Below are 16,486 nucleotides of genomic sequence, written 5' to 3'. Positions count from 1 at the left end.
AAATCTGGTATGCATCACTTAATAGCAACAAAGCTTCTGTGTTTTTAAACTATCGAATCAGTGATTTGTAGGAGAAATTTTTCCTTTCAAATCTTTAAAAAATAAAACATAATTGGTTACAATGCTAAAGCTGTTACATACATACATACTACACATGCATACATACGTGTGTATTTCTAACCCAAATAATTTTGTCTGTTCGCTCTCAGACAAGCATGCAAAAATACCCGTTTGCTCTTCTGATTCCATCTTCCCTTAATATTGCTGTTTTCTGTCTATTCCCATCTCTTCTTCTCTCCTTTGCTGCTTGCCTGCTGTTCCTAAATGAGTCAGAGGGAGAAACAAAGATCTTAGAGTTGAAAGGATCCTCACATGATCATGTAGTTACCCCTCCCCCATATCATTCTTCGCATTTTACTGATTAGGATATTGGGACCCAGAATGATTACAGAACTTTCCTAATGTCACACATTTATGACAAAAAGGAAAAAAACACTTTCTGCTACTTCACCTCATTCTCTTTGCTCCCAGGAATTTTTCACTCTCTGAAATGGTCTAATTCCTTTATTAATTTACATATATATTGACTGTTTTCAAATACTAGAATACACACCCATGGATTTGAGGACCTTAACTATCTTGTTAACAATGGTGTCCTCAGTACTCAAACATTATCTAGCATTCATAGGCATTCATACATATTTATTGAATAATAAACTAAGGTACTAGTTTCCAGTGTACACTTTTATAAACTACACAAAATTATCCTATGAAAAATAGTATAGAGTAATTAAGGGTATTGGCCTTATTCTACCTAGCTGCAGGTCTATCATAAATATTAACCGAACTTATGCACTTGAAGTAGAAAAAAAACTTAGTGAATATTGATGTTTTCAACTCCTAACATGTATAGGTATCTTGTGCTTCCTTTGGATGCCCCAGGGAAGAAGAAAATCCCTGAATTGTGCTCATTTGGGAAGCAAGACACGGCTGGTCATTCAACAGATACCCACACTCACTTCTTACCTTACAAAGAGAACCTTAATTTAGCTGGCAAGTGGCAAGATACCTATAGTCTTTGCCTTTCTCCTCCCACTCTTCCTCATGCTTGGAACAGACCAGATGCTTGAAGCAGCATCTCTCTTGGAACCACGAAGTTACAATATCAAGAACGGTAAGGAAAATGAAAAGTACCTGGATGCTCATTGGTGTCTGGAGCCACGATTCCAGTCCTGACCATTTTACTCATAACATAAATAAGCCTCTGTGCCACTGTTTGCTGGGTTTTCTATTATCAAATGCTTGTTCTAAATAGTAATGAAGAAACATTTGCCAAACATACCCTAGCATTGTGTAATTTTTAGGATTCTAACATGGTAGTGTCATATACTCCTGGGGTTCCTTGTGCTCATCCCCTCACATTATCCTCATTGTTATGAAAAGTCAGAGAAAGGTGAAAAATTGCCAAGTCATATTTTTAGAGTGAGAAGAAAAATGGCAATATATCCGGTACCATTTTAATCTACTTTCTCCAATTTTTTCTTCAAGTTTCCAGGAGTCTTTGTGGAAAGACTTTGCCTTCTTTTCCCTATAATCCACTTCTTTTCCCTATAATCCACTCTCATGTTCCTCTTCCCTCTGTAGACCAAGTCTCCATTATCTGCATAAACTAATTATGAAATGCAGTGAGGGTAGTGGCTGCACCAGTGTCTGTATTCACAGAATGAGGGGGCCTCATGACATATATGCTAAGGAAATTTCTATAGTTGAATGGTAGACTCTTTATAAAATGAGAGCAGGCACCTATGCATTCATGCAGATTTTTTCATTTAATTCACACTACATTGCAAAGTAGAAACTTTTACCTCCTTTGCTGTGTGAATTATATGGGATGTTTGCAAAATGTATCACCTTAATTACAATGTCATTCAAAACCAGATATGCCCTCTATCATTTTCCTAAAGCTATTTTTCCTCTGAAATTTAGTTCTTCAGAATGTTATATGTTATGAAAACTAGTTTCTTTAACATAGTTCTCATTTCAGTAACAGACATTTTTAATAATTAATAAATCTGCTGGAGCTTTGAAGACTGGTTTTTGGAACCAAGGACTTAACAAAACTAAGGTCATTTCTTTCCCCACCCACCTTCAGAGAAATCAAATACTCAAAATAACATATGAGCATAAACACTTTAATGTAGGTAGACATGCTTTTTCTATGACCAGTTTGCACTTTACACTATTTGCTTTTAGATGTGGGTAAAGAAATAAAGAATTTTCAAATCAATGCAATATAAGTGATTTATTCATGAATTCATAAATCCATATTGCAACTAAACAAACTCTGCAATTTTTGCACTTAAGCTATTTGCTAAGACAATACCCCAAATCAGTGTTTCCAAAGTTTACTCAATTGTATATCACTTTTGTGATTTTTGACGTACCACTTCTACTATGGTTATTTAACATTTTTCTTTCAATTGATTTAAAATATATTCACATCCTAAGCAACAGTAGCTATAAAAGCACAATTTTGGGTGGCTAATCATGTATATTTTCTAACATGTACTAGTATTTATAAATATATAAATAAAAATAATTTGTCCCTAACCAACCTAAAATGATATGTTTCCACAATATAGAAAACATTGGTATAATTGAATTAAGATTTTAAGATTTTAAAAGTGATGAAAACTTTTAAGAACAGAAAATAGTCTCATAATTTTGTTTTCTATAAAGACTCTTATCCTGAACAATGCTGGGGGGAGGGGAAGGGTTATAAAATTGTTGTCTAATAGGGAGAACTCTGGCCTAGCATCCTGTTCTGCCTTTCCACACTCTCTGCCTCAGTTTCTCATCTTTAGGGGGGTAAAAAAAATCATCTCACTTATCAACCGGACATAATCTTTTGCAGATTCAGTGTACACAATGGAAGAGGATCCAAAAGCAAGTGGATGACACCAGAGTGTTCTGGAGTATCTGAATGGCTATGATATGGGAAAGGAGGTACAGTGAAGGAGAAAGAGAAAGTTTAACACAGGAAGGAATTATTACAGTTCCTTGGCTGGGTCTGGGATTCAGCTGGAGCCATTCAAAACTAAGAGAAGCAATCTATCACTTGTTAGTGATGTTGGAGAGGATTGGGTACTAGAGAAGGCTGGGATAGATAGTCTCAGCTGCTTTCTCACTCTAACAATAATAACAGCTACCAGTTATTAAATGCTCATTATGCTAAGCTAAGCATTTTATAGGTCTTATTTAATTTCATAACAACCCGATAGGGGTAGGTATGATTGTATTCATTTCACAAATGGAGAAACCGAATCTAAAATTTGGTAAACTCTGAATTTGAACCCAGGTCAGAGGGACTCAAAGCCCATCTGCTAACCATTATATTACATTATAAATGTTGTCTGAGAAAGATGAAATTTTTGTTTTGTTTTGCTTTATTTTGGTTTGGTCAGAATCTTTCTTTACCTATTCAGCCAAATTGAAGCCAAGTTGTCTTCATGAAAAAATTTTGTTGTAAACTGTAACTGTGAAAAGGAAACTGAAAAGCCATTATCTCAGCTGGTTTCCTTCAAATTTCTGAAAAAGTCAACACTTTTCCAGAGGAAACCTTATGCTTTTAGTCATGATCTCTCTGTTTTAAGAGTGGAGAATAGAATAGAGGAAACTAAAATTTCCTAAGGAGAACTTATTCTTTTCATTTTGGTGTCTTTTCATTTTAAAAAAATTGAGAACAAAATAGAAGAATCCAGGAGCCATGATGTTTATTTCCCTTTGATGTTACAAAATCAGCAAAAGCTTTGGTTTCTTTTGTCTGAATTCTTTTGAAAAAACATTTATAAAAATGTCTGTTCATGGGAAAGGACAATTTTATTTTTTATCACCACATGGTATTTCAAAGAAAAGGTATATTAGGATGTTCTACAAACACAATTCAAAATCACTTAAAACAATCATGAGCTTTAATCAGGCTTTAAGTAAGGGGAAACTTAGGAAAGCAAACAGTCACAGCACGTGGTCTTGAAACACTAGAAATTTTTGGTGAAACTGGCTTAACAAATACAGAACAAAACAAGGAGTTTCCCATTGTGGCACAGTGGGTTAAGAACCCAACTACTATCCTTGAAGATGCGGATTTGATCCCTGGTCTCACTCAGTGGGTTAAAGGATCTGGCATTGCCTTGAGCTGTGGTGTATGTTGTGGATCTGGCCTTGCTGTGGCTATGAACTTCCATATGACTCAGGTGCAGCCTTGAAAAGACAAAAAAAAAAAAAAAGTTCAGGAGAAGGGGTAGAAGAGAAAGGAAAGGAAGGGAAGGAGGGTGAAAAGAAGGAATGAAGCAAAGAAGAAAGAAAAAAAGAAAAGAGAAAGAAACTTGGAACAAATAACAAGCACTCATTCATACTTGAGATACTACTTATCAGTGAGTTTTGCATTTACTTACTTGGTGAAATTATACTAAGGAAAATGATTGTTATCTCTGTTGGACTGGCTTATAGATTCATGCATTTCTTTTAATCTCTATATTATAAAAACTCATACTCAAAACTAAAAAGTTGTTTTACTTCTTTGAATCTTGATATTAAGATCCCACAGTGGGTTTCACATCTGATTTTTTTTCTTCCTATCTTAATTTACTTCTTTACTGACTTTTGAGAAATTTTCATCTTTATTTTTTTAATCCATGAAACATTTGAACTTCACTAATATCACTAATGTGGGAACCAAATGGGGCATTCCTCTATCCCCACTAAATTATGTGGTATAGATAGTTTACATTGTAATACAATAAGTAATTAATATAGTTAGAAAGGCAGAACTTTGAATTATCAAAAGCCATATTCAGTAAATACATATCATCTTGGTAAACCTTGCTTTATACTAAGGCTTATCTTCTCTGTCAGTTCTATAGAGGAGAAAATATCTTTATTTTCTTAACTCCTGGCAAAATGCCTTCCTAGAGACAAATGATTAAAAACTAGTTGTGAATTAACAAATGCACATATTAATGGAATTTCTTATTTTATGAAATAGGAGATTTAGAAAGTGCTAATGATCATTAAAATGCAGTATGAAACACCTCATATGTCAAGTAACAGCCAAAAAAATGACAAGGAGATTTGGCATATTATATTTTAGATTTAGCATTTTTCTTTCTTAATAACTAGTGGAAATAATGAGTAGTATATCTCTTACAGCTAAGAAAATGAAAAGAATTCTGCTGCCCTTTAACCATTATTGTGTTGTTGAAAAGAAGAAGATATTTAATATCTAAAGACCAATATATTTTTATTTTTTGAATCAAAAAATCTGGCATTTCTTCTTCATTTTGAAATAAATGCCATGTACCATTCTGTACACAGAAACATGATAAATGCAACTCTTTAAAGTTTCATTAAAACATTCCTCTGTAAGTTAAACCCCCATACACACTCATGTCTAAATGCATTTTATATTACTTCTAAATTGATGCTATTTACATTTGACTTTAGAAGACAAATCATATCAGATGTAGAACATAGTGAGGCATTAAGCTGGGCAGTATTAAAGTTAGGCCACTCACATGTTTGCAAATTTCTATAAAGAAAAATCACCATAAAATAAATACCTATTTTTTTGGTTTTTGGTTTTTGGGATTTTTTTTTTTTTTTTTTTTGGCTGTTCTGGCCGCATGTGGAAGTTTCCAGGCCAGGGATTGAGCCTGTGCCACAGATGTGACCAAAGCCACTTCAGTGACAACACCAGATCCTTAATCTGCTGAGCCATAAGGCAATTCTAAATACTTAATCTTGAATTGTAAATCTGTATGTACTTCTAAAGTTCCATGAAGAGCTGCTTCCCAGGAGGAGTGTTACTACTGTATGAGTGTGGAGCAGAGATGGAGGTTGCTTCTGGAAGTCAAGCAGTGGCATTCCATGGGATATTCAGAGAAATTAATAGTTCAGTTATTCCCAAGAAGCCTTCTTGCTGCAGACCCGTAATTAATGGTCCCACTGCTCCTCTCTCTCGTTCATGCCTTCTTCTTCTTCAGGGAATGCTGATTCATTCTGGCCTTTCATATGCTTAACCCCTGAAATTATAAAAATTATGCTCAATTTATTTCTGGCAGATTGACTGCTTTGCTGCAAGAGATAAAGAAAATGAGTGGAAAGTTTTCACTGATGTGTATGTGTTTTCTCTAAGAATCTCAACAATCTAATCCTGTATAAACCTTTTAATTCACTGAGGAATAAAAACAACCCAGCCAAATTTCCATTAGAGACAGGCTATATTTTATAGTAATTAAATCTTCTCCACTAAGAATTGCGTCATTGCCTATTAAAAAGCTGTTAACTAAAAATCTGCTCACAGGCTCTTATTGCAATTCTGATATATCCTTTAGTTCAAATATTTCTTTTGTCATCTCTGAACTCTATTAACATGATAACCATTAAAACCCTTAGGAACAAAGAGGTGTGCATACACCATTTCTATAACTTGCAAACAGCAAATGAAATAGGATATTATTAATCTTCTTTAAGAATCCAAACATATTGATTTGATTATGACACTTCTCTAAAATTCCTTTTTCTTTCTTTCTTTCTTTTTTTTTTTTTTTTGGTCTGTTTATGGCCACACCTGCTGCCTATGGAAGTTCCCAGGCTAGGGATCGAATCAGAGCTGTAGCTGCTGGTCTACACCACAGCCAGAGCAGTGCGGGAACTTGGGATCCCAGCCGTGTCTTGCGACCTACACCACAGCTCGTGGCAATGCTGGATCCTTAACCACTGAGAAAGATCAGAGATCAAACCCGTGTCCTCACGGACACTAATCAGGTTCGTTACCACTGAGCCACCACGGGACCTCCTTTATTTAAAATTTTTCAATAACCTCGCCCATAACTTATACACAGGAAAACCATTGGCACACATTTGCCTGCTATGTAGGCTTATGTGATCTGGCCTCTCTGTGCTTATCGGGTCTCTTTTGCTTTCCCCTTTCACAGTTATTCATGCTTTACAATACTAACCTACTCTTCCACATTACAGATCACTCCAGGCTCCCTTAAGCCTCCATGTTTTTCTCATTCTCTTCTCCCTGCAGAATAGCTTCTTCCTATTTACCCATCTTACCCATCTGATAAACTCTCATCTGTCCTTCTGATCTCAGCTTGCCCCTCTGTAAAGGCTCCCCTAGTTCCCTAAGTAGGCTTAGCCAGGGCTTTCTTATATTTCCACCTGCTCTTGGATCACTTTCTCTTGTAGCAGTTACTTTATAGAATTGTATTTTTCTTATTGGAACAAACTTGCTGATGTCAGGATTATGTAGTTTCACTGGCAAACAGGAGGTGCTCATTAATATTGATTGCATAAATAATTGATGGAATTAATGAGGTGACACTTTGGTATGTCTTTGGCAGTTCCATGATAATGTATATTCAGATTTTGTTTTCAAAATTAACTCAAATTTGGAGTAATAATCAAAAGGTAACTACTAAACTATACTCAATACACAAAATCATTTTTCATTTCACTTGGGTCTATTTTACTAAAACATCACACTAGCTGACACTCTGCATACAGTGATGCTTAACATGGAAAAGTTTATAGATATTTTATATTTTAGAACATTGATTTATGAGATTTTTCTAAGTTTCAGTTATAATTGATAAATGGAAGGGAGGCACAGCCCATATTTACTGTAAAACATAGAAACTAAAAAAAAAAAAAAAGTGGATTTGCATGTACTGTAGTCAGTAAGCCTCAGAGTGCCATTTGACAAAGAATGACACCCCTCGACTTGGTGGATTTTCTTGCAAAAATATTTGATCAGTTGTAATACTATTTAAACACTTTAATTTCATCTGCAAACACAGATCAGTCGCAATTCCTGCTGATCCAGGACTATAGAAAGACCTTTGTTGTTAACAAATGGAACTTATTTCATATTGTTATATATTACATAGGGAAAAAAGAGGTCTAAATGCTAAGGAAAAGGAAAATGTGTTCAATGAGCATTCATCAGTAATTCTGCTAGAGTCTTACATATCTGAGTCACTAAACCTCACAACAACTCCATGAGATAAGTACCTGGATGGGAACATTTTGACTCCAAGGAGATAAGTGCTTTGTTCAAGGTTATAATATAGTATAGTTCTGAGAGAAGTTCTGACACATCAGGGTCTCTTAATATATACTGACTGAATGACTGAATGAGTGAACGAAGAAGCATAAACTTCCATTGTCATGAGACCCCAACTCATTTTCATCTTTAACTTTGGATGCTAATCTAGACTTACCTATCAATCTCTAGGATTTATTGTAGGTTTACAGTACCTACTAACCTGGTTCAAATAATCTTGGCATTCCCTCTGAAATATTAAAGTATGTAATCATCCAGCCACCTGCCTGAGCCTTTCTGAGCCAAAATTATCTGCACCTCTCTGGGTTTGCAAAGGTCCTGCTGCTTTCAGAGCTCATCCCTTTTATCCTCAAGGTAACTACGTAGTAATAAAGTTGTGCTTAGTTTTCTTTAAATTAGGGTTAACTTAATGCCCACATCAATTTGTGGACACGAGAGGGTCAAACACTTAAAAAATGATAACAAATATGTCCAACTTATTAAACCATGAATCAGTCATCTTCCATTCTTGATTATAGGTCTACTTACTTGTTAAATTTATTTTATAATAATAATAGTTACAAAGTTATATGAAAATACCTCCTTAAAATCACTCACATAGGCAAACCTTGGAATGTGCCTTTCTCAGTCTTACTCAAGTGTGACATTAACTATTTCCAGGTGAAAGATTTTGATGAGGCAAGAGCTGGCAACATCACAGAGCTGTTCTGCAGAACCACAGATTCTTTGGTTCCCAAAGCAGCTTACACTAACATCATCTTTCTACTAGATAACATTTAGTTGGTTAAGTTGTGTTTTGTTTTGTTTTTGTCTTTTTGCCATTTCTTGGGCTGCTCCCGCGGCATATGGGGGTTCCCAGGCTAAGGGTCCAATCAGAGCTGTAGCCGCCAGCCTACGCCACAGTCACAGCAACGTGGGATCCCAGCCGCATCTGCAACCTATACCGCAGCTCATGGCAATGCCGGAGCCCCAACCCACTGAGCGAGGCCAGGGATCGAACCCACAACCTCATCATTCCTAGTCAGATTCGTTAACCACTGAGCCACGACGGGAACTCCGGTTGTGTTTTGAATCTTTCTTTTTTTCTCTCAGCAATGTTTGGTTATAGATGTAATAACTGATAGGATTAAAGTATGAAGTCTGTGAGGGCTGTCTAAAAATTGTTCTATCCATTCCCCTCCCCCTATCCACAAGCACATGTATGCTTTATGTTTAAATTTTCTTTGAACCTTCATTTGACATTTGCATTTGAGTAATTTTGGAAGTAGAGGAAGGTAACTTTTGTTTTTACATTCAACCACTTCTAGTAAGATCTTACATTTCATTATTTCCAACTTCTGCAGGATATATGGATACAAACCTCAGTATAAAATCAAGTGTGTTGGGAGTTCCTATTGTGGTTGAGTGAATTAAGAGCCTGACTAGTATCCATGAGGATGTGGGTTCAATCCCTGGTCTTGCTCCATGGGTTAAAGATCCGGTGTTGCCTTGAGCTGTGGTGTAGGTTGCAGATGTGGCTCAGATCTGGCAGTGCTGTGGCTGTAGCATAGGCTGGCGGCTACAGCTCCGATTCAACACCTAGCCTGGGAACTTCATATGTCGTAGGTGCTGCCTGAAAAAGAAAAACAAAGTAACAAAATAAAGTTAAAATAAAAGTGTGATTCTATGTCACTTGCAGTTAGAGCCTATTTGTTTCATGCGTGCAAGTGAGGCTTTCTCACTCCTGTTTAATTTTATTGCAGTGTATTTGACTTACAAATTAGAGGAAAATAACTTGGAGGTGTTGATGAAATTCTCAGTCTCCTCCTCTCCCAAATGCTAGTGAGCACATAGGAAAATACCTCACCTGCACAGGGGATGACTCCTGATATGTGGCAAAGGGCCATCCAGAGCAAGAAAGACACAGCCAGCACCACACGCGGGCAGAGAGCAGAGGGGTCCAAAGAATGCAATGAAGATTGTTTTTATCCGTGAGAAAATGAACACACAGGAAAAGGAACCATATATAATACAAAGATATGCAGTATGAATTGATGAAGGAACAAAGAAAACAGATTTTTAGGAAGAGAAAGTAGACTGAGTATAGAAAAGGAAAAGAAACAAATGTTGCCCCCTACAGAATGTAATACCCATGACCTTCATTCTGAGATCAGGAGGTTAAATGTGAGGCTGATGAAGTTGTGAAGTGACTGAGTGAAGTTTTGAATAATTAGTCCATAAAGAAGGCACATATTTGGCAAACCACAGGTCATTATCCATTAATTCAGAGGGGGAAAAGGCAGGTTTGTTACATTCATGGATTACATGAAACTTGGAAGGAAAGATGACAAGATGAATGACAAACCTAGGATTCCAAAGAGCTGGAAAGATGGCCTAAGCAGTTAAGGTAGAGGTCAAATAGAGTTTTGTTTTTAGAAAGCGTATTTTGGTTCTAAGAGATAGGGAATGGGGCAGCCTAGATTGATTATAGTTAGGGATTCAGGTGACCACAATTTCAGCGTGACCCAGTAGAATCACCTGTTGTAGCAAGAGAACGCCTGGCACTGTGAGTGGCATTTTTAACAGCGGAGTCAGCAGTTTAAGACAGGAAACTTCTCTCTAGCCGTGTTTGATTAGACATTTTCTGGATTATTCTGCCCAATTCTGGGCTCTGAATTTCAAGAGTTTCACTGAAGAAAGAAATTGGGATTACAAGTAGTTTTATGAAAACATTTCCAGAAAAATTGTATATGCAACTGGACTGTTTAGTGGACAAAACCATTGAATTCCTAAAGGACTGGAAAAAGAAAATTTATTTATGCAGCTACTGAAAGCAGCAGTAGTTTCAATAGCTGACATTCACATGGTGAGGGCAGATTACAGATATTCCTCGATTTACAATGGGGTTACATCCTGATAAACCCATTATAAACCCATTGAAAATATCATAAGTAGAAGATACGTTTAATACACCTAACCTACCAAACATCATAGCTTAGCCTAGCCTGCCTTAAACATGCTCAGATCAAAATTCAAAGTTCGAAATATGGTTTCTTCTGAATGCATATTGCTTATGCACCATGATAAAGTAAAAAAATTGTTAAGTCAAATCATCATTAGGTCAAGGACATCTGTATGGTTCAATGTGAAGAAAATATTTTTTTAATTTATTTTATTGAATGAAGAAGAAAATTTCTAAACTATGTTTGCCCAGCATTAAACAGCTGAGTGAGCTTTCCATTGCTGTGTGTGTTCAAATCAAAGCTAAATTTCCATCTCAGAGGTGAGCTGTAGAAAGAAACCAAGAGCTTCCTGGTGGCTCAGCAGGTTAAAGATCCAGCACTGTCACTGCTATGGCTCTGGTTACTGGTGTGGTGCAGGTTCAATCCCTGGACTAGGAACTTCCACATGTGGCAAGCATAGCCAAAAAAAAAGAGGAAGGAACACTGCACTGAGTAGCAGAGGCAGACTAACAACTTCACCAACTCTGAGATGCTATTAATACACAAAAGGAGATCTTTTTTTTCTTCTTAAGGTGGAAAAAGTGAAAAATATTTTTCCACTGTGAGTACTATAAATTACAAAAAAGTATCTCTACTTGAAATGACATAAGCATCCCAAACCTAAATTTTAAAATTAATTCATATCAGAAGTAGCAAATGTAAATAGATTAATTTTTTTCAACCACATACTTTAGATGTTTGAAATCATTCTTAAGTCCTCTGGGGAATTTGTGGATAAATTTTAGAGAGCCCATGACCCTCTTGGAATTCTATTTATACTTGTATCTGTGCCTCTTCAGGGAATAAGGTCCATGGTTTTCAGCAGCATCTCAGAGGGATCTCTCACAAATATTTGTGAATATAAATCCTAATCTAATCTGTTCAAAGATGAAAGGACAGTTTCAGATGGCAAAGTGACTTGCTTAAATTCACACAGAAATCACAGACTGAGCAGGGACATAAACCTGAGCCCCTAATTCTTACTGGGGGCTCTTTACCTGGGTCACCAGGACTTAATCTTGTACTGTTATTGATCTTTTCCGAAGTTAAAATCCAAAGGAAAATGTAGTGACTCAAGATCATGAGACTCTTTTCAATATCAAATTCTTTCAACTCATAACTGATAGATTTAGATGAAACTTTTCAGTCTTTTTTGTCAACATTCTTGTTAGTGTTTGTAATAGAATTTGTAATTAGGAAGAGATAGAAATAGAAGAGATAGTAAATTAGCCATTGAATTAGCAATACACTGGTTAGATTAAGGGAAATGGCAAATCTGATTTCTACATGAGAATGCTATTTGCAAAATACATTTAACACACATTTGTTTTCTGAAAGCTTACTGTGTACAAAAGAGAGTTCAGTGGCCCTAAAAAGATGACTTTCTAACCATTGCTTGCATATTGATCTTTCAAATTTTATCAAAATAACCATATTAGATATACTCAAGGAATATAATTTAAACTATAGTATAGTATATCAAGGCTCCTTGGTGAAGGCCCACCATCTCTCAGATTGAAAATGTGCTTTGCATTTCCCAAACTACTTTCACATGTATTTTGTTTAATATTCTTGTCATTCATTTATAATTAGTACACTGAAGGTCATAAAGATCAAGTGACATGTTGATTTCATTCCAAAGCTAAACATATATCATGTCCTGAATTCACCCTAAATCTATCCCTTTCTACTTTATTTGAAGTAAATTACATATACACATGATCAATTCACTTAACTACCCATTACTTAGAGAAGCACTTTTCTGCAGAAGAATAAATATATGCTTATTCCTTCCTCATACATGGGAATGGGGCAGAATGATTATATGATATTCCTAAGTGTTATATATTTTATGTATATTTTGCCTAGCATATATTCTACTGGCTCTTAAGCTGTTGCCTAAGAGTAAAACCTAGGCAAAAAATTTAGCAGTAAGTAATGAGAAAAAATAGAGGAGGAGGTACACTTACGTTCTATCATTAGAAGAGTGTATTTAAAGAATATCTTTGGAGAGAAATCTAGTCTCACTTATCAAAATGTAAAGTGCCCATATCTTTATCAGTAAGTCTGCGATTGAAGCCAGGCGAGAATGTGCTTTTTTTTTTTTTTTTTAATTTTGCAAACCTAGGATGAGAATCACTTTGATAGACTTAGACTGAGTGTCTCCTTTACCCTCTACAGCCAAGTCCCCTTCTAATACCCCCTCTTTCTTCAAAGCTAATACCTTCCCATGACCTCAGAAGTAGAGTTAAAATTTTAAGGCTACACATAATGGAACTAAATGGTGTTGGGAAATTTCACTTTAGAAAGAGACAGACTGGCTCCCTAGCCTCAAAGACTTGACTGCCAATGATCGAACGCAGTAACATATCTAAAATAAAGAAGGTATCAATCAGCAGGAGTTAGTGGTTAGCCTTGAGAGCACTAAAAATAAAGGAGAGTTACATTTAAAGCCACAGAACAAGGGCTGCTTATGTTTTTAAGTGTGTCCACAGAAGGCTGTCCTGTGCTAGCACTTTAGAAGTCTCTATATTCCAAGGAGAGTAATTCCTATTGAGCAATGGTCACTATAAGCTAACATAGCCTTGAAACAGAGCAAGACTTTGTGGTTCTTCCCCCACCTTCTCTATGTCCTCAACCTGCCTTTTGTCGGTATAAAAATCTTAAGAATACATTAATCAGAGAAGTAAGAAAATGCAGAAGAAAAGGAAAGCAGTTAAACAAGACCTAGTAATAATAGTTTAGTCATTAAGCAAAATCAAGGACCTTTATTTCCTCCTTAGGGGCCATAGATAATACTCCGAGACATCCCCTTTGAGCTGTCTTATAGATACTGAAACCCCTATCAGGTGGAAAAAGTTACTTTATGATGACCAGACTGTAGCCGTGACATAAGCTGCAACAATTCTGAGAACTGGCCTCGAGGAAATGGGGGAAAACTCACCCTGGAACTGAAGACTAGCCGTACTTAAAGCAATCACAATGAAGCGGATCAGACCGCTACCTGACCAATTTCAGATATGACTATGCTGTTTCTACATGTAGCCCTGTTCCTCAGCCTATAAAAGGTCTTGCCCGTTGATTGTGAGGGTAGGAGTCTGCCTTTGGACATGAGTCAGCTCTCATCCTGCATTGCTGACCTCCAAAATAAAGAAAACTTTCTTTTTCACCAGCCTTGCCTCTTTACTGGCTTTTGAACAGCAAGCGGCCAACAGGCATGCGCAACGTGGCCGCTACTGTGTTCTCCCGAGATTTGGCTCCCCTGGGTTTTCCCGAGTAGAGTCCAGCATCATGACAACCACCAGGATGGCTGCAATGAGCCCACTGCCTCTGGCCAGCTGGCTCCAAGAAGGGGATTGGGGGGATGCTCCTGGCAATTGGAGAAGCCATTTGTTTCAGGGATCCTCCCTGTTTATCCCCTGCTCGCACTGGTTGCCAATTTGTGTTTTTCCTTGGTGGAACTGAAAGATGCATCTGGACAAGCCGAGGAGCCCCAAGACCGAGTAAGTCCACCTGTGTGCACCTGGCAAACTTCTCTTTTGAGCATGAAATGCTATTTGGGCATTTTCGCGAACTGGTTCTGATGTTTTTCTGCCATTGAAGACCGTTTCTGAGCACTGACTGCTCTTTGGGCATTTTGCCCATTGGTTCTGACGTGTGTCTGATATAGAGACTATTTGTTTTGTGGAAGTGTTTGTTTGGGATTCCCTAGGGGTCATCCTCTTGGAGGATTTGTGACAGTACTGTCTTCTGGTGTGTGTATATTCCATTTGTGTGATTGGTACTCTTGTTGCCTTTTATAAAATGGGAAATTCAGGTTCAATTAATTAAGAAAAATTTTAGCTGTGAACCTATGACTAAGAAAAAAAAGATTTTTTTTTAACACTGTGTGGCCAACAGTATTCTTTAGACTGAGAGAAAACTGATTAAAACTCTTATGAAACCCCAAAATTGGTTCTTTTTATACATGCTGTTAGAGAAAACCAGCTTGATAAAATACTGGTTTGTGAATTCTGACCCTGAGAGAACAAAAATATGCCTATGAAAAAGTTTTAAGTTAGCTATTACCATGGCCTTAAAATACAAACACAGTCTACTTGGCCTAACACTTCATCCTTGAGGTAATTATTAGAACCTCAAAAGATGTTTGAGTTCATTATACACAAATCTTGTACCACATTAAAGTGAAATTGTGCTATGATAAAAATACATGTTTTTAAAGTTTGTAAAATATGTTCTTAAATTTGCTAAACAGAAAATGCTGATATAACAAATAGTTCAATTACTTGTTTCTTGGTTTTGTTAAGGTCTTTTAAAGGTTAAACATTGTAATATGTAAAGATAAAAAAATAAGGATTTCAGTGTGAAAAGCAAGTCAGTTACATGTTGTCAGTGAGAGAAGATATAAAAAACAAAAATATTTTGTTGAGCAATAATAAAATAATATTTTTTTTCCTAAGAAGGTTATTTCTGGATGGGAAAAAAAGACAATGTGTACACAGAAAGTTATAAAAGTTTTTTTTAAAAAAATTATAAGGATCCAGCATTGCTGTGAGCTGTGGTGTAGGTCGAAGACATGGCTCGGATCTGGCATTGCTATGGCTGTGGCATAGGCTGGCGGCTACAGCTTGGATTAGATTCCTAGCCTGGGAACCTCCATATGCTACAGGTGCGACTTTAAAAAGACAAAAAAAAAAAGTTTATAAATTTAAATATGTTCTAATATTTTGTTGTCAGTCATACTTCTAGTTATAAATTATCTTGTGAAGTTGTCACAGAGTATAACTACTTATGATGTGGATCACTACTGCTTGAAGTATACAATGTTTATGTGACATTTGGGTATAATTGATGAGCTGTATGGTTTGTAAAATGTTTCCCTGTCAGCAAAACTTTGTATTTGTCTGATTGGTGATTAACTAGGCCAGTATATAAACCAAAATAGGTCTAGCACCAGAGGACATGAAATGACCCAGAGCAGGTAACTGAGCTCTCTGGCACCATTGGAAAAATATTGATCATCAATACTCTCTATAGAAAGATTATAGAAAAATTTAAAACTCCAGGGAGCCCAGCCACAGGTGACCCTCAAGCTTTTGTTAATTTTACCTTCTGGAACTCTATGGTTCTCACAATAAAAACTGGAGAAGAATCACTCTGGCTTCAAACAGTGAAGGGGAAGAGTATCATTAAAAAAAACCAAAACACCCCACTCACATCAGTGGACAGATCCTCTAGTCAGAAAACCAGTAAAGCAACAGAGATCCTAAAGGAATCAATAGAAAAGTTAGACTTAATTGACATCTTCAGGACACTACATCCAAAAAAATCAGAATACACATTCTTCTGAAGTGTGCATGGAACATTCTGAAGA

The 16,486-nt window shown here is 36.4% G+C and overlaps 1 protein-coding gene across 1 annotated transcript in view; it reads right to left on the bottom strand.

Moving 5' to 3' along the window:
• Positions 1–5,809: 5,809 nt before the first annotated feature.
• The window catches only part of PPP1R1C (protein phosphatase 1 regulatory inhibitor subunit 1C), a 136,200-nt gene continuing 125,523 nt past the window's right edge, over positions 5,810–16,486 (bottom strand). The window contains exon 5 of the mRNA XM_047773017.1: positions 5,810–6,080. Within this exon, the coding sequence (XP_047628973.1) occupies positions 5,992–6,080 (89 nt within the window). The 3' untranslated portion in view covers positions 5,810–5,991. The remainder of the gene's footprint in view (positions 6,081–16,486) is intronic.

The sequence above is a fragment of the Phacochoerus africanus genome, chromosome 3 (assembly GCF_016906955.1).
Source record: "Phacochoerus africanus isolate WHEZ1 chromosome 3, ROS_Pafr_v1, whole genome shotgun sequence".
In the NCBI taxonomy this organism is placed as follows: Eukaryota; Metazoa; Chordata; class Mammalia; order Artiodactyla; family Suidae; genus Phacochoerus; species Phacochoerus africanus.
The sequence above is the reverse complement of the archived record's forward strand: the minus strand, read 5'-3'. Positions and strand labels throughout refer to the sequence as shown.